The sequence below is a fragment of the Aythya fuligula genome, chromosome Z, assembly GCF_009819795.1.
Source record: "Aythya fuligula isolate bAytFul2 chromosome Z, bAytFul2.pri, whole genome shotgun sequence".
NCBI lineage: Eukaryota > Metazoa > Chordata > Aves > Anseriformes > Anatidae > Aythya > Aythya fuligula.
The window spans coordinates 61,340,808-61,359,561 of record NC_045593.1 but is presented as its reverse complement, the minus strand read 5'-3'; the positions used below and the strand labels follow the sequence as shown (position 1 = coordinate 61,359,561).

The 18,754-nt window shown below is 33.8% G+C and overlaps 1 protein-coding gene across 1 annotated transcript in view; it reads right to left on the bottom strand.

The window, feature by feature from the left end:
- The window catches only part of MAN2A1 (mannosidase alpha class 2A member 1), a 134,476-nt gene that overhangs the window by 50,835 nt on the left and 64,887 nt on the right, over nt 1–18,754 (bottom strand). Inside the window, exon 12 of the mRNA XM_032206496.1 lies at nt 16,065–16,132. Within this exon, the coding sequence (XP_032062387.1) occupies nt 16,065–16,132 (68 nt within the window). The remainder of the gene's footprint in view (nt 1–16,064; nt 16,133–18,754) is intronic.

Here is an 18,754-nt window from a genome sequence, read left to right as displayed (position 1 = left end):
GCTTAATATATTGTGGTTACATTACATAGACTAGTAACATGACGCTATTTAAAGGTTTTCTATTCCAGAACTGAAGCATGAATATGAGAAGTACCAAAGCAGTAAGCAGTTATCCAGACCACTGGTCTTTGGAAACGCCACCAAGAAAACTACCAAAATTTACATCTTTTGTCAAAAGAAAAAATAGAGGTTGGAAAAGAGTCTACTGGTAAAATTCAGAGGAAAAAATTAACCCAGACACTTTAGAAACACCAGCATGTCTAATTCCTGACTACCTTTTCTTTAGTTTATTCCAGAAATCAAAGAATTCTGAAACTATTAAAACTATATTAACTGTATTGAAATGAAATTAAATCATATATCTTCTTACTGATAAAACCATGGCCGATTGTTTCGCACAGAGACCACGTTTCCTCTGTACATCAGGACTAGAAGTAAACTGCTCTCAGTTTACTCATTTTCAAAAATGAGAAACAGATGCAGATCTGAGCTCTTAATCCCCAACAGGATGCATCTTTTATGTACAAATATTTGCAATTTCAGAAAAGCTCATCCTGCCACCTGCTTTTCAGACAATTTTGTAACGATACACCTTGAATTTTTTGATCCTATACTTCTTGGATCTCTAAAACCCAAAGTCAGTATATTTTATTCATATATGCATGACAATTTTCCCTAGATCGTATAACACACGGCATTAATAAACTCTTCTACTAAACATGTACATTCAAGTGTCAAAGAATATCTTGATTAGTACCTGTAGTAAAAATTAAACTGGCTGTGAAATACTTTCAGCCACAGCTGAAAAAAGCCACCCCACGTTTGTTTTCAGATACTTTAATAAGTTATCAAGAATATAAATAAAACAGTTTAGCTATATTCATAGGTAAAATACGAAAAAAGCTGTTGCAGATCTCTAACAACTTTAATCTTGGTCTTCTAGAGGAACGCTAGAACAAGTTTTGTTTTTTAAACCAAAAAGTTTTCATGACCATTTTTCTTTTGTTTCACTGATGTGGATAAGCATATGGGCATACATGTATGTCAATACATGCACACATCCACTAGTAACACCTGCAATAACAGTTACTATTTTCTTTTGAAGTTCATTTAACGTTGTCTTCTTACATGATGCCTCTGACTGATGTGAGAAAAAAAAACTAATTACTAGTAAACATTGGAAAGCTAGTGACAAAGGATTATTTGAACTACCAGTTCTTCAAGACACTAGGATATACAACAGCTTAGGACATCAGACTTTGAGAACCAATTACTTGAGCTCATACTCTGATCAATTTTACTATCCCAATGACAAATTTTCACAGACAGATTTCGGCATTTCCCATAACTCATCAGAATCATTTCACTGAACACATATGCTCAATTTCAGTGCAAAATTGCAGGAACAGCACCTCTGAAGCTGGTCAGTGTCCTTCCCTTTTCCATAATAGAGGCAAAGCTAAAAAAAAATACTAGGTGGTGAAAACATCTGAAATACTAGAATTAAATCCAAGATCAAGGAAAAATACAAGCCAAGAAGGCAAATAGTATGCTATATAAATAGTCTTGCACTGAAGGATGAGAAAGAACAAATAGAAGCATGTAAATTATCCTGGAAGTGAAAAGAAGGTATGTTGGGGTGGGAGGCAAGTGAATTGGAAGGAAAATTGTTGAACCCACTTTAAAATGCTTCAAGCCCCAAAACCAATTTGAATCATGTCTACATATGCTAAAACTCAGAAAAATCACCAGAAGGACTGGTGTGTTAGAAACCAGAATTCAACTAGAAGGATAATCATAATTCCAAACAACTCAAATTCTCTGAACATAAACATCTCACCGGAATGATAGAACAGTAAAAACTGTCCAGACATCAAATGAGTGTCCAAAGAAGAATCAAAACTGATCCACAGTTGAAAGTATGCAAGAAAAGATTACTCTGAAAGATGTAAGACGACTCAATAGATAGCAATTTTGTCTAGTTAGTAAACATTTAGGCATAAGGGAAGAACAAATTAGGGATTAGTATTTAAACTGTGCAAGGCACCATCTGCGATCGTAGATGCCAAAAACACAACTGTGTGACTTCTGCTGTATGTTGGGGGGAAGGGGAAGAAGAAATGGGAGGAAAGGCTAGAATCCTTTAAAAAAAAAAAAAAAAAAAAGTGAATTGACATTACGTAGTATGTTTCTTTGGGGGTGGTGGTGAAGGGAACAAACAGAACCAAGACTATCCACTTAAAACAGACATCTCCATTTGTACATTGCAAATATGTATGATTTCACCAGAAGTAAAGAAACTTGCATCGTTTTTGCACAGACGCCCATGAAAATAGACATATTTTCCTCAGATTGTTAACACAGAATGAAATTAAAAACAACTACACAACAAAAAGGATTCTTGTGTTATTGAAGAAGCTCTCTCCTTCTTTCTATAAACTATGGGGAAAACAAAAAACTTTGAAAAAGAAAAATAAGCATAAAAATTCCTTCTCATTCAACTTTTCTTCTTATATTTTACACAAAACACTAGACAAAAATAAAAAATCATACCAAGTTACTTAGTTCTCTTCAAAGTTCTTACGGTTTATTATAAGACAAAGTCAAAAGTGTCTTTTAAGGGATTTTTCAATTATAGGTTACTTCACCCCATTTTTCCCCATATCTAGCCTAGTTTGCATGCATTTCTGCTATAAATTACTAAAGATGGAAAGAGCACATAAAACAATTCTTCTGAAAGTTAATGACATTTACCTAAATTTTAGCACCCTATAATTCAACTTCAGCTTTTTTTTGCTTTGTTTTTAAAGGGATTCAGGGTATTATCTGGTCATCTTGCCATACTACTCTTTTGGTTCTTCAGAAGTTGGACACACTTGCCTTCACTGAAGACTGGTATTTTTTCTACAACTCCACAACTCCAACAGTTACTAACATGAGTTTAAAAACAAAGTTACACAGCATTTCAAGATACCTTTCTGTTACAATGAAAAAATATTTAATGTGAAATTTTGGTAACAATTTTTTAAAGAAAGTCTTTCAAAATCTGACATATGAAAATCATGTGTCCAGTCCAGTGACTGAAGTTATTCAATCTAGTTCATACTTGTTTCAAGGAAAATTTGATTCTGCAGGTATTATTTAAAAACACTCCTCATTTTCACATCTGCCATATGAATATTTACTTCTGAAATGCATAAAGCTCTCCAGATTTCATCCAAAATATACTTTTTCTACTACATGTTACTCATAAAAATGAACTATACATAAGCCTCTCTCTTAAATTATCAAGAATCCCACTTGATTGACAATTTTCTTTTAATAGTGGCAAACCCTATAAAAAAAAATAAGAAAATAAAACCATGAAATCAAATTGTCCGTTACTTCTGAGTTTGGAAGTTCTTAAGTCCTTAAGGAGTTATTGAATGCATTTTTGCATTGATATTCATGGATATTTAATTGTCCAGTAATATGTTGTTACATATCCAAAGATCATTTTCTTCCAAATTTATGTTGAGAAAGGAACCAAAAAACAATAATACCCATACATAAAATAATTCAGCATTAGATTTTATTTATTTATTATTTTTTTTTTAAGAAAAAAATAACATTTCCATGTCAAACCATACCATCAAACCATACAGAAATCTGAAGTTAGGAATTTAGAATACTTCCTCTATGAATACAGCTGGATTTATTTCCTTTATAACACATATATATAGTATATATGCTACATTGATATGTGGGGAGGGACAGAGTGAAGATCAAGTATTTTCCAATATTAGGAAATATCCTAACCTTGGCATTCCTAGTGAGCAACCGATGTTGCTAATAATTTAAGTAGTTACTACTCAACATTTTTCACCTGATCAGAAACCTACCTATCCATTGTAAATCTATATAGAGAGAGTATATTTACTATAACTCTGTACAGAGTGGTATATATAAATGTACCATTCTGCAAACATTTAGTATGTGAAATAGTTAAAATATCCAGCACTCAGTCAGCTCATCAACTCTTTCATGAAGTAGAGAAACACTCTTCATTTTATAATCAATATTATTTACCAAGTGTCAAAATAAAGTTTGTCAGAGGAAAAAATATTTATCCTAATCAGGAAACATTGCCTGCACAACAAACTGAGAATAAGGTAGTGTGATGGTGTGCTGGGAACAGCACTTGTAAGTACAGCTGTTCTCTCTCTAGATCGAGTTCTCACACAATCATCAGGTTAACGTTTCATATCACTGGATGTTCTTGTATGCCTCAGAACACTCCACTGCTCTGGTTATTCCAGTTGGTCTAATAAAAGACAACTTGTACAAAGCAGCCTATAACCTTACTTACCTGATTTGCATGTTTATACATGTAGGTTGGTTTGCTGCAACTCTGAAGAGTAACTTCAAGACAGAAAAGGCAAATCTATGTAATCATAATAATAGGTCTAGAAGCTTGCTTTTCATTGACCCCTTAGCCAGAATTAGTATTCAGCAGGACCATCTTTGACAAATGCTACAACTACTGCAGCTTCCAGAACTGTCTATACGTTCATCTCAAGCATCCATTTTGGTAACAAGCAGTAACGCTTTTATTACTTCAAATTAAACATTTCTTCTAATTATTTCTTCCTTTCTTCCACTGCAGATAATAATACAACTGTTTTTCTTTGTAACAAACCTCTATGTAAAGTCTCATGTTTCCCATTATTAGATTTTCGTGTTTTGTTGTTTTGTTTTTTTTTGAACAGATTATACCCATACAACACCTCTTTGTTTGCTTTCTTCAGCTTATTACTCCTGCTTTCCTGCTAAGACTTCCCATACCTTCATCTTATTGCATTTTCCAAAACTAGATACCATAATTTTGCTGAACCCTTCACCAGTCTAAGTACAACATACTATTTCAGTTATGTTTTACACAGAACACGTCCATTTAAATAATCCAAAGGCAAAATGGCCTCTGACACCATATGAATAAGGCTCTCTGAACCTGTGATATTCTGCAATGCCTAGTCTTTTCCTGCTTCTCTAATGTCTAGTTGGTTAGCCCCCACATTATTTTCCATCTGATGTGTAATACTTCTATTGACCTATGTGCTAGCGCTCTATGAAGCACTAGCTCTAGTTTATTAAGATAATTTTAAATTTCAATCCTATATAGATTGTTTATTCCCAGGATGATGAAAAAATTTGTATTTTATTTAAATTCTATTAACATATGACTGATACAAATAGAAAGTATTTTGAAATTTCATGATCTGATCAAAAGAATTCATTGCTTGCTTGTTTTTGGCCTCACTTTGCACAAAAAAACTCCACCATCCTCAGATGGATGACTAAGGATACAACTTGAATCATATGTAATATCCAACATTTATAGATGAGAATCAGAATTATCGTTAGTCAACCAGCAAGCTTGCTACTCAAGTGAATGAAGGTAAAAAAGCAAAAACGTGCTCACAAGAAACTGACCTGAAACTAAATAAATGTGTGGAATTAAAATATGATGTTAAAGTCTGACTTTCTGCTTCTCAGTTTTAATAAAAAGGGAAGAGATCAAACCTACTTTATTATTCCTCTTTTGGTTAGCAGTTTGTTTTATGTTTGTTTTCCTTGTTTGTTTTTATCAGCACATTATGCAAATGAATGTTCAGAAAAAAGCTACAGCATGTTAAGCTCAGAAACTACAGAGAAACTGTTTTAAACTGTATCAGCACATTCTAATTATATTACAACATTTAGTTTCAATAATTGCTACAGCCTTAATATACCCCTTCTTTGAGACAGAGTGGACGCTGAAACCATTAGCTTGCTGACTATACAATCCTGGACTTTAAATGAAACGTGAAAGTGTTTTGTGAGGAAAACCTTAGGATTGAAGAGCTGCAGTCTCAGATACACTTTCAGAAGTAAACATGAAATTTAGGTCAGCACAAGCATGAGTGGTTTCATAAAAATCCAAGTTGACCAAGCAGTCTTACTCTCTATTGTCAGAGAAAAAAAGGACAAGTCCTCTGTTAAAGGAGATTCTGATAGCTTCTCAAGGTGCTTTTCATTGACTGTATAAAGTCTAAGGATATATTTCAGCTTATGTTACTGGGTAAGCTAAATAATACCAATATAGTCGTCTATACCACGTCCAGCTAAGCTTCTTGTAAATTTAAGAAATTGACTTTGAGACTACCCCTATTATCATAGATGTAACAAAAATTAATTTACATCTCAGCTACAGCTCTTATAATCTAAATAAACTACTTATTATGCGTTAGAATGCCTTGAATATATACATGTATATTGTCGTGGTTTAACCCGGCTGGCAGCTAAACACCACGCAGCCGTTCGCTCACCCTCCCCCCTCCCTCTCTGGGACGGGGGAGAGAAATGGAAAGTGAAGCCCGTGAGTTGAGATAAAGACAGTTTAATAAGACAGGAAAATAATAATAATAATTATTATAATAATACAATGATGATAATAGTACTACTAATAATAATATATACAAACAAGTGATGCACAATGCAATTGCTCACCACCCGCTGACCGATGCCCAGCCTAACCCCGAGCAGTCCGGCCCCCTCCCCCCGGCTAGCCACCCCTATATATTGTTTAGCATGACGTCAGATGGTATGGAATACCCCTTTGGCTAGTTCGGGTCACCTGTCCTGGGTCTGTCCCCTCCCAGCTCTTACTGCACCCCCAGCCTGCCTGTTGGCAGGACAGAGCAAAAGTCTGAGGTGTCCTTGGCTTGGTATAAGCACTGCTCTGCAACAATTAAAACATCGGGGTGTTATCAGCACTCTTCTCATCCTAAGCCAAAACACAGCATTCCACCAGCTACTAGGAAGAAAATTAATTCTGTTCTAACTGAAACCAGGACATCTATATAATCAAATATTATCAAATATGAACTGATTGAACAGTACAAGGTAGAATGAGAGGACTAGGGGAAATGGTTATAAACTAAAAGAGGGGAGATTTAAATGAAATGTTAGGAGGAAATTCTTCACTCTGCAGGTGGTGAGGCACTGGCACAGGTTGCCCAGAGAGTCTCTGGATGCCACATCCTTGGAGGTGTTCAAGACCAGGTTGGATGGGGTCCTGAGCAACCTGATCTAGCAAGTGATGTCCTTGCCTATGGCAGGGGGTTTGGAGTTGGATGATCTTGAAGGTCCCTTCCAACCTGAGCCATTCTATGATTCTATGATTAAGATTTTTACCTCTTCTTAAAATGAGACATCTTTTCCAGTTTATGAAAAAGAAAAAAATTCCCCCAGAAGAATTAGCAGGAATCTAATCTCAATTTGGAATTATAGGCATAAAACAGAATGTGTTGTTTTCATAAGGTATGAAAGCAGAGATGTAAGTAAAATATATGATCCACAAATCAACTTTCCATTATAGAATGAAACTGGTTACAACAAGAAATAAAAAGAGATGCTAGCAATAATTCAGTAGTATCACAATAACTCAGCAGCGATTTGGTTAACACAAAATGGAATTATCCTATGATTATGGCCTCCTCTTTAAATGCTGTTAAATACTTACTTTGGCAATAAAGCCATCATGTTAAAATTACGTATTCTTTGTAAAAGCCATAAAGGCTGACAGTTCTGATTAACATACAAATAATTAAAAACGGTGATTTTGTGCTTTAAAAAAGATTCCATTATCTTATCTTGACATTTTAGATTTCTGTATTACTTCAGCAAGGCCTTCCTAATGACAAACCTAAAGTCATTTCTTCCACCATTAACACAGGTAAGAGAACTCACAGACCCATCAATTCTTTCTGTAACTGTACAGATGTATCTTCATTATAACTATAGCTCATGCAAAAGGCAGAAAATTAAGTACACTACAAGTATTTAATTCTTCTACTCTCACAGGGAATACAACCTTAGCATAGCTTTCTCAAGAACAAACTATTGGACGTCCTCAGGTAAACAGTGTTCACAGTAAACACAGACAACATCACAGTAAAAACTATAAATGTTGAGAAAGAAAAAAAAAAAAGGAAAAAAAGCCACTAATACCAACCTAAGACAAGACTTGTAAAATGTTATGTACCTACTATATATGCCAGATACATTCCTGTGACTTGAATGGATTTTAGTGGCACACAAATCCTAATCTGGAGCACATAACTACTCTCCAGTTAAGGATAAAAGGATCAAGTCCAAAGGCACTATTTTAAATTTCTCTTTTACCACAAAGTTGTGAGGTCTGAAGTCCAAGATGGGCTTGAAGCCCCCTGACTTTTTCAGGATCAGGAAGTGCCTTCACTAAAATCCTTTCCTTGTTCCTCTTGTAGTGCAGGCTTTATAAATCTGCATTTAGAAGGGAAAAAAAATCTGGTTCAGAAGAACAGAAAGACTTAAGTATGCTGTATCACTTCAGCCTGTGCCTTGAGAGCCTTGGGCTAACTGAAGTGTTGCCTCAAAGCAACTCCAATAAAAAGGCTGAAGGGGACAGTGCCTGGAAATAGTAATAATAATTATAATAATAATACACAAGTATACTAACATACTGAATCAGTGTGGTTTCTGCTTCCAACACGGCTTCAACAAGTATCTGCACACAATCCAGATCTTTCAATTGTATTCAATTCTTTACTAGCATATTCCTTCACAATGATCACTTTTTTCAAAAACAAACCCAGTTTTTGTTTTGTATTTTTTTTAGACACACCTCTCCCCTGTGTGTTTAGTTAGACTATTCATTCTGCCTTTCGTATTACACTTCCATTACAGGCTGTTTTCAACAGAACTCAGAAAAAAGTTATCACCTAGTTGCAGGAGTTTTAATGTTAATGTTTAATGTTATTTTTTTAAACAACATAAGCATCAAATACAAGTATCTGATAAAGACTTCACAATCTGATTGCACTATCACTACAACCCAAACAAAAAAAGTTGAAATGCTGTATATTGAGCTAAAAATATTAAACTTGGGCACTTTTGAGAAAGACACAACACTACAAAATGCATCACCTTATTTTCTGGTATATCTTTGGAACTGCAATTTCAAAATGCAGTCAGTAAAAAAAACTACTAATGACAGACTATCATGAGTTTATCAACAATAAAACAGACTGAAAACTGAAAAAAAAAAAAAGGTTTAATATACAATAATTTTTATGTGTTGAAAAACTTATGATTAAATGTTTGAAATATAACAATTTTTAGAGCCTGAGCTCAGAGGCATGACAGTCAAAACTGAGTTTTGAAAAATAAAGATCAATTCCACAGAAAGCTTCTGAGTGCAACTAATTGCAAATCAAAGCTCCCACTTTCTTCTTGAGAAATAACAACACCTAAACAACTCAAGAAAATGAATCTCAGTTTTCAGTTTTTAAGATCGAACCATTACAGCAAAATAGACCCTCATCTCTTAGCTTATTTCTTGTTTTGCTTTCAGAGTTCCCAAGTAAAACTTTTAATGAAAAGCCAGTGCCCTTACAGATGCAAGAAGTCAGTTATATCAGCACAAGTAGTGTATAAGAAACCTCAAAACAGTAAAAATGGAAATTTCTGAAAAACTGTTTTGACAATAAAGAGTGGGAATTAAGGTGTTGCTAGCTCGTTCACACCCCTCATTCCCTCTCCTATCTGTCAATGCAGAATTTGCACCCTTTGGTCACAAAGGTAGTTGCACAGCCATATTCTACCTACGAAGCACAGTAGATGTATCCTGCTTTTGGTTTTGTTCATTCCAAAATCAGTGTTTTAAGTAGAATAATTTTTACATAAACATTTATTTCATGTCAACATCAACTGATGTTTCAAGACTCAGATGCCTGAGTTATGCTGTATTATCCAAGCTTCTCTTTGCCTTTGCAACAGCTCTCCATTAATGAAAATCAAGAGGAAGAATATTTTTTAACTACACATTCAATTTAGTCAAAATGACCTTGAGTTTACAATGGACATAACTTTTTTTTTTTTTTTTAGCAGTTACAGAAGACCTGAAATCTAGTAAACTGATCAGACACAATTGAACACTGAGATTAACACTAAAAAAATGTTTAAAGAAGTCATTAGGTTGTAGTCAGCCTAAGCAGACAGGGCACTGGAAACCAGAGACGTAGCTTTTCACATATGATTTCAAAGGATTTTCTCATTTTTGTACTACTGTGCTACGGACAAAAAAAAAAAAAAAAAAAAAAAAAAGCTTAAGAGATGTTTCTTAAGGAAAGAAAGTTGTCTTGAGGCTTGATTGAATGACCACTCATTCATCCTGTCCACCACCCTTGCGTTATACAACAGAGGTATTAATGAGAACACAACAAGCTTGTGCATAGTTCTCCCACTATTTCATGCAATTAAAAACTAAAAGGGTGCTTTTTCCTGGGGAAGAAGTGTGCTTATTAATAACATATGAACTCCCACAAATATTTTGGCCTCATTTTAAATGCTATTGTAGTTTTTCTTGTTTTCTTTCAAATTTCCCACCCCACCATTAACAGTTCAAAATATCATTGTTTCAACTGTCTTTTTTCCCCCTGCTGTTTTAGTACATACCTAGAGATACACATACATACATGTATATATCTTACCTCAAAACTCAGGCAAGCAAAATAGTTACTTAAAATGTCAAATGCTGGTAAAGCATTCTGTCCCCGAAACTACATTGGACAACTGTTTAGATTACTTGTACCAACACAGGCAACACAGATAAAACAAACAAACAAAAAGAAATTCAACAAAAAATCCACGACTGAAGCTGCAGTTGCCAAACAAGAGTATTAAAACATTACCCCAGTCCATGGCTAACTTCTTAGCTCAGAAGGACACTGCTCCTTTGCTGTAAAGCTTACTCAATTGCTTGAAATCATCAGGACAGCTTCCCTTTTTGGCAACTCACGCCAACCAGGTTTCTTCCTCAAGCAAGTTATGTTTCCTGACATCTTATAACCAAATACATTAACATACACAATGCCAAGCAGAGTTTTGTACATGCTTTCACCTTTGCATATTTATATTTTATTGTACATTACGCAATCAAAGCTAATATCATAGCTTTGATTCTACATTATGATGCTGTGTTGAGAAAGCAGTGGGTACACCTGTCAAGGGAATCCTTGAAAATGTAACCAACTTGCAAAATTTTAAAGGTAAATCAGAACTTTCATTCTCAAAAAAAAAAAAAAAAAAAAAAAGATCAGGAAGTCTGTATACAACTTCTGTCAAACCCCTGTTCCCAGATACTAAAGTAAGGATAACGTCACAGATAATTCAGCCTACTCAACCAGGAAAATTAATCTTTCTGTCATGAGTTGGATGTCACTAAAATATTTGGTTCTTTCACAGGCCTTTGAAGCAATCATTTATTACAGTGTAACCTGTTCAGAATTAATTTCCCAGGATTCACTCCTAGGTTAATCATATTTCGCCAAATATTTATACTAAAAAATCTACACTGGTATAGAGCACCAATTCAGGTATTTGACCATTTATCACATTCCTGTGTAATACTATCTCCAAGAAATGTCTGGAAATTTACACTGTCGACCCTTTATCAACAGTGTCAGCCAAACTGAGTGGCAAGAGGTTATCCCCACCCTGAAGTCCAGTGAGTGCAAGTCTCTTGCCATTTGGGAAACATGACCTTTGGTAGCCTATAACCTAGAATCATGGACTATTTTGAACATTTGAACAGGACTCTCACATAAGTATGATGCAGTATCCGATTTCGTCAGTGCACAGACAGGCTGTCTCTTAGACATACTATAGAAATTGCTAATTTCAGAAAAGGATAAAAGCAGTTCTGCATATGGTTGGAGAAGCCATATGCAAAAAGCCTGTGAAACCTTTGTTTTCCAGCTAAAAGTTAAAATTACAAAAAAAAAAAAAAGTGCGGAATTTCTTTTTCTTTATGCGCTAAATAACTAAATAACAACATATGAAGTCCCCTACACAGAAGTGCAGAGCATGGAGTTTACCATAAACAGCTTTAGTGTTATTTATTTATTAAAAGCAAACACAAAATTAAGAACTGTCACAGATTTAAAACTGAATAAATAAAATTCTCCTATTCAAATTGGTCAATGTTCTAGAAAAAAATGGTTTAAACTTCATCACCTTTCCTAGTCTTAGTTATCCCTGAATTCTCTCATCCTGGCATATGGTCCCTCAAGCGAAAAGAAAAGGAGCAACATAACCAGGAATCCACTGTGTGAATTCCCCACAATGAGCAGAGCTGGCCACAATCATAGAGTCAGCAGCTTTTTGCTGATAAATAAATAAATAAATAAATAAATAAATATCACCTGCTGTGCACAGGTCTTTATTTTAATTTCCTAAGAAGGAACAAAACTCTAACCTAGTCTAGTGGGGAAAAAAAGTCCATAAAAATTTAACAGAGCTGAAAACGATATACTGGAGCATCTTCCAAGAGGAAAGAAGTAAGAAATTAAGCTACATTAAACACTAAGTCCTTTATGGAACCATAAGCCAAACATGAGAACATCATACAAGATGAGGCTGACCCCCAAACATTTTAGATCACAAAACCTGGAAGATTCCACTCTCCTGATTCTGAAAGGCCTCTTAGTCAGAGCAAGCTCTTACTTTTTGCTTCCCTTTGAATCTCCATTTTAATTCTTACACTCCAGTCTTCTTTTGCTCCTTGATAACAACATACTTACTAAAAATCAGACATTCTTGCTGTTCCATATTAAAGTCCATATTCTTTAAGGTGGCAAAAAGCAGTCCAAAAAAACTTGTCAGTCTGCTAAATCTAAAAATATTATATTGTTGAAATCCAGTTTTTCTATCAGCAGTGTCAGAATTAAAAAAACAATAGCTACGTGCCTCTTTCAATTCCTTTTTTTCTTCTTCTTTAACATTGCTTTGTTTAAAGTGGATAGTATTGACTTAGCAGCAGCAGCAAGAATTTCACTTTTTTTTCTACTGAATTCCAACCCAATTAACACTTCTCACAGACCACTACTCTGGTACCAATAATTATATGAGGATTTACATAGTAAAGGGAATAGAGGAATATTGTCAAAATGTAGTCATATTAATATCTTGTATTTAGGGTTTGTTAGCTGGGTTCTTTTTCCCCAAGCTGTGAAAAAGAATTAACTAGGCCTTAACTTCAGCACTCATCTATCAACTATAGGATGATTTGAAGCATTCCATGATGGCAGAGTTGCAGTAAAATTTTAAATACTTTACCTATTTCATTAAAATCAAAACATAAAAAACATCCAGATTCAGAAAAATGATGGCAAAAGAGTATTACAGAGTAATGAGATGTACAAGTGGGCTACAAAACAATACCTAATATAATAAAAGCTTGAACCAGCTTGAAGGACTCTTCTAAACTAAATAGTAATCTGAACATACGTTGTACTAGAACAAGGATTACTGAAAAATAGAACTTTGTCCTCTTTTTTTTTCCATGTAAGTTCGTTGTACTATCTCTCCTACTGTCCAATGAGTCTGTCATTTCCACTATTAAATACAACTTTCAAAAGCATTGAGAACTAAACTAAAAACTAAAAGGAAGGCTGAACAAGAGAGGCAAAAATATATAACTTTTCTGTTGAAAAGCAGATTTGAAAATGACAATATCATCTCTGTAGAAAAAAAGGAAAATGATTAATTATCAGATTGAAAAGAAAATATTGCATGAGCTTTCCATTAGTAGTCTGTTACTGTAAATTTATAGGTGATATGAATCAAAACATTATAATGATCAATTGAGAATACAGAAATTTTTTAAAAAACTTGACAAGGAAATGCAGAACTACAAAAAGCCAAACACTCAGCCAATTAAAGAAAAATAACAATTTGTTACTTTGTTACAATGACCTAACTTCTATACACAATAAAGGTATATTAGAACACAGTAACAGAAAGAAATCTAGACATTTCACGCTACAGACATGGACAATAAAGACTGTTGTGAATAGACAATAAGCATATAATAAAGTTTTGATGAGAAACAGATAATATTTTTCAATCGCCTCAAACTTCTAATTGAAAAATCAATTTCTTTCAGAAATTTCAGTCTGGACTTTTAAACATAGAAATATTGAATAATAATTTATCAAGTTGTGTTTAAGATTCTACAGAAATAAACATCTCTACTGATTACCTAGATAACTCGCATGGATAGTCATAATATTCCTTTAAATTCCATAATATAACCTTTAAACAAAAGTTACAGTCTCAGCTAACATTGCATTTTTCACAATGGTTATAATGTTAGTGGAGCTTCAGAATATAACCAGAGATTAAGTTAGAAAGCTAGAAAAACTAAGCTCATGTTTATAAGACAAAATACCTGAGCATACATAGATTTCAAAGAAAAACTTGACAACAGAGGAAACGTTCAGTAATGTTTCCTTATGCATTGCTTTAAAGTGTTTCCAAACAGGAAGCACACAAGCAGCTTTTCAGGCAGCAGTATCAATATTCCCTTGCCTTCTTTCTCCTCCCCTTTACCACCATGGTTTTTATTTCTATTTTATATCCTATAACTGTGATTACACACTCTGGAACATTACCTTTATCTTATCTGACTTACCGTATTTTCAAAATACCAGACAAGCGGTCTAAATCAGCAGTTATTTACCAATGTTACCGTCTTAGAAAGCTAAGACAAGTTCAGAGAACAGCAGCAAAAGACTCCTAAAATAATACTAATTTTAAAATAAATTTTTTGACGTGTATATCTACTTAAGGTAGAACTACAAGGAAAAAAGCAAATGCTTGAAATGCACTGACACCAAAAATTTTACTAAAGCGTACTATGTAGCGGCATAAATGGTACACTGGATGCAAACAGAAGACTTATCAGGATACAGAAGGGAAGTGGGGAATATTTCAACAACTAAACCAGGCAAGGGAAATCAGAAGCATGCAAGAGTCGTGGTCAAATGGCAAACAAAGTCTATGTTATAACTTGCTTCCAAGTCAAACAAGTGTTTATATACAATATATACCATATGCACCCAGAAAAAAATATCTGGACAGATGCTGAAAAAGTTGAGAGATTTTAGTTAAATTAATACCTAGGCACCTACATTTTTGATCATCTTGAACAAGCTTAAGATAATCTATTAGCACCTATTTAGCATCTATGCAGTCCAATAAGAGAATAAAACTCCTATGTAAAAAAAAAAAAAAAAACAAAAAGCATGTAAGTTTACATGACTGCAATAGAGACAAGGTTGTATCAAAACTACAAATGCGCACATATTATATACATTTAACTTTAAAGCACTGAAGACAGTATCCCCCAAAAGCTCACAAGGTCCATCCTTTTCTAATTAAAGTTTGAGCTTTTAAACAGCTGTAGTTATAAGAGTGTAACACCTTCATAAATTAGGCAAGTCTTAGTTCTAGCAAGCTAATAGAGAAATTAAACACTAACAACAGCAAAATAATATTCACTACTTTTTAAATGAATTTTAAATATTTTGCTGTATAACAACAAAGAATATTTATATTACTAGATCTATACACCTAACAGCTCTGATATCTATAGATATATCTTATTCACTTTAGTTGGGTGTGCCATCTTTTAAATGAACTTTTAAGTTATTTCAGGTTGGATACTGGATAGTCATAGGGATAGCAAAATGTCACTTCCACTGAATGTTCTAAAACTAAATTTAAATAAACAAGTATGCATCCTTAATACAATGGAAATGTAAGTTAAGATAAAACTATATCATGATTTTTAGATCTTATAAAAATTAAGATTTCTTTCATAATGTTAATTCAGCCAGCAGTAATTATGTTCAATTTGTTTCCTTTATGACTGTTCTCAGTCATAATGTATTAAAAATTACAGTGCTGCACAAGCATACAGTAAACAGACTACGTGTTGCACTACAGTTGAATTCATGCCATGCGGGTAACCTCCATATTTTGAAAGTGCTATATCCTTTTTCAAATACACATAATAATACTAGCATAATAAGCTAGACTGCATTTTACATTTAAAGTGAAACTTAGAAATGAAATGGCACCAGAACTACCAGGTAGTGAAAAAGAAACACAGTATTACTAAAAGATCTCAGATATTCAATAATATGTGAATTACTTACCTCGGTTGCAATGTCAGTTTTATAACTGTCTTGTGTGGCAAAGAATCTTGGGAAGATTGAATATCATCCTACAAGAGAAAATCTATGAATTAGCTTTTGAATACACATGATTATATGTTTATGAGAGTTATGTCAATTATAAAAACTTGTTGAAGTACAAAACCATGTTGGCCGTAACATAAACAGAACCCTGTTATATCACGCTACATGGGAAGATGTCAACCTTCCTCTCCTCAAAAACTGCTTTGCAATTTTTATATTTTAGTAAGAAGATCTTTTTACTAAAGATCCTAAAGAATTTAAGACAGAGAGAAGAGAATAAAAGAAAAAGAAAAATAACAGCTCACTTTAACCAATTCAATGGGAAATCTTTGCTCCCATTAACTATCCCTTACTGTTAGATACCTTTATCTCATTGTCACCCCTAATTTTCATTCTTGCATACCAGAAATCATAATCACCAGCCTCCTTGAGATTTTCCAAAAAGTTATCAGATCTTTATACTAACTTCCTTTTGCTAAATATTTACTCTCTGAAACTTTACCATCCTGTATTTTTGTCACAAGGACTTAACAGTTTGGCATTTTGGCAGATCTTGTTGTTACCTTATAAAGTACATAAAAACATCTTTCAGAAACAGTTTGGGGTGTGTGTATAATTTTTATGTGATACAAACTACTTCAAGAATTGTTTCACAGTATAGAGAAATCCCTGTTTTGTTATTGGTGGTGGGGTTTTTTGTTTGTTTTTCACTGTTTTCGCTCTTTTCTTAAATAACAAGGATCCATCTCCAGTGAAATAAGGTAGTGATGAGACATTGCTACCACCAGACTGCTTAAGTCTTAAAGACTGCTTAGTCTTTACGCAAGAAAATAGCTCAGCAGCAGTGTTGAATTTCTATAGGTTCATGTAATGGTGACCAGTACAGAATTTGCAACTGATGTGAAAAGCTCCTAGTTCCTCAGAGTATTCCAACACATCCTCAAAATCATGCTTTTTAAATCCAACTTTTGCCATATACATGAAAGCTTTCTTTCTGCACCCAATGAAACAATACTAATATTCAGGACTGGTCCAATCAATTACATAGGGTACATAGTACACTTCATACATTGGATCTCAGATCATTCAGATATTTATCTATATTTTTTTTTATTTTTTTTTTCCCCTCCAATTATATCTCCTGGAATACTGCTACAGTCCTCCTTCACCCATCAAAAACAACAGCTGTTTTCCACCGTGAAGTCTGTATCATTTGTCTTAGTTGACTGTCTTGGTATTCACTGTGAACACCAATCTATGATCAGTTCTTGATATCAGCTTCAATGAGCAACTTGATGGTATTTTAAAACAAGTGCCTTTGAACTTTCAACTTGTTCAAGGTTTGTATATTCTGAAATATGGGAAACTTCTCCCATTATTATTATACAAGGCCTTTTGGTCACAGTATCAACAGGAGTGTTGGGATATTAGGCTTTTGATGTGCTTCAGTTACTGTATATAATATAGAAAAACCATAATCTACTTGTTATCAGCTTTTTTCCTCATCTTATACAAAGATTATAATTCAGTAAGAGAAGGTCTTTCTTTTTCATGTCTGCTTTCACATTATCTGCTGAATGGTTTTGACTATTAGCATGCTCCTAGGCGTATATGGTTTAAACAGCACTTCCACGATCTAGTGATACTAATTCCAACTCATATAGAACAGAAGTAATGAAAGTTTAGTAAATTGCAGTATCACAAGATCCTCCAATATAATTTAAGGCAGAAGTAAAAACTGAAAACTTCAGTCCATGAATGACTTCAAAATATTTTTACTTTTTAAACATGTACATTTAATTTAGCCTTTCCAACCAACAGTTAGCTTTTCCAACCAGCAGAAAAATCATGTTTGTGTCGTATGTAGAATATGCATATATAGTAGATTCAAAGTCAAAAAATACCTAAAGAACTACTTTAACAGACTGTTTTAATGTAAAGACTTTAAGAATAATTTGAGTTGGCTTACACTGGGACATGTAAGCCAGTAGAATACACATCAGTGTGCTACCTTTTGTTATGTTAAAACCATGACAATCTAAATGAAAATCATGACAAGACTACCTTAATCCTGCTACACTGACACACAAATTAAATCACCTGGTTTTCTATCTACTCCAGGTGTAGGACTTCCTAAAATTATCTAGCTACAATAGCAGACAATTTTTTGATTAGAAAATTATTAAAATTAAGAATTATGGAAGGAAAAAGTATTAGTGTGTTTCTTTAGGATGCTGTCTTCTTCAAAATGAGTCTCAAAATGATTTATGGAGATCTGTTGCTGACTTTATCCTGAGGAGATACCAGTTTTGGATGATCTCAGATAAGAAAAAAAGTACAAGACTTGTCCAGACTTTGTCCTGCACATCCAGCTTAGGCTTATGTTTGAGATATAAATTTTTATCTTCCCTCTTTTTTTAAAGTAGCAAGCAAAGTCAAATAATATCACCACATACCATAATATATTCACATATTGTATGCATTTTGCTGAAATCACCAACAAATTTATGTCCACAAGAAAAACACCCGATTTTACTATGTCATTCACCAAGTGGAAAAAAATAAGCCCATTTACTTTAGCCATGAACTCTTCAGCATCAATTGCTGAAGTTTTCACTTTTTATTTTCCAACACCTTCAATTAATATG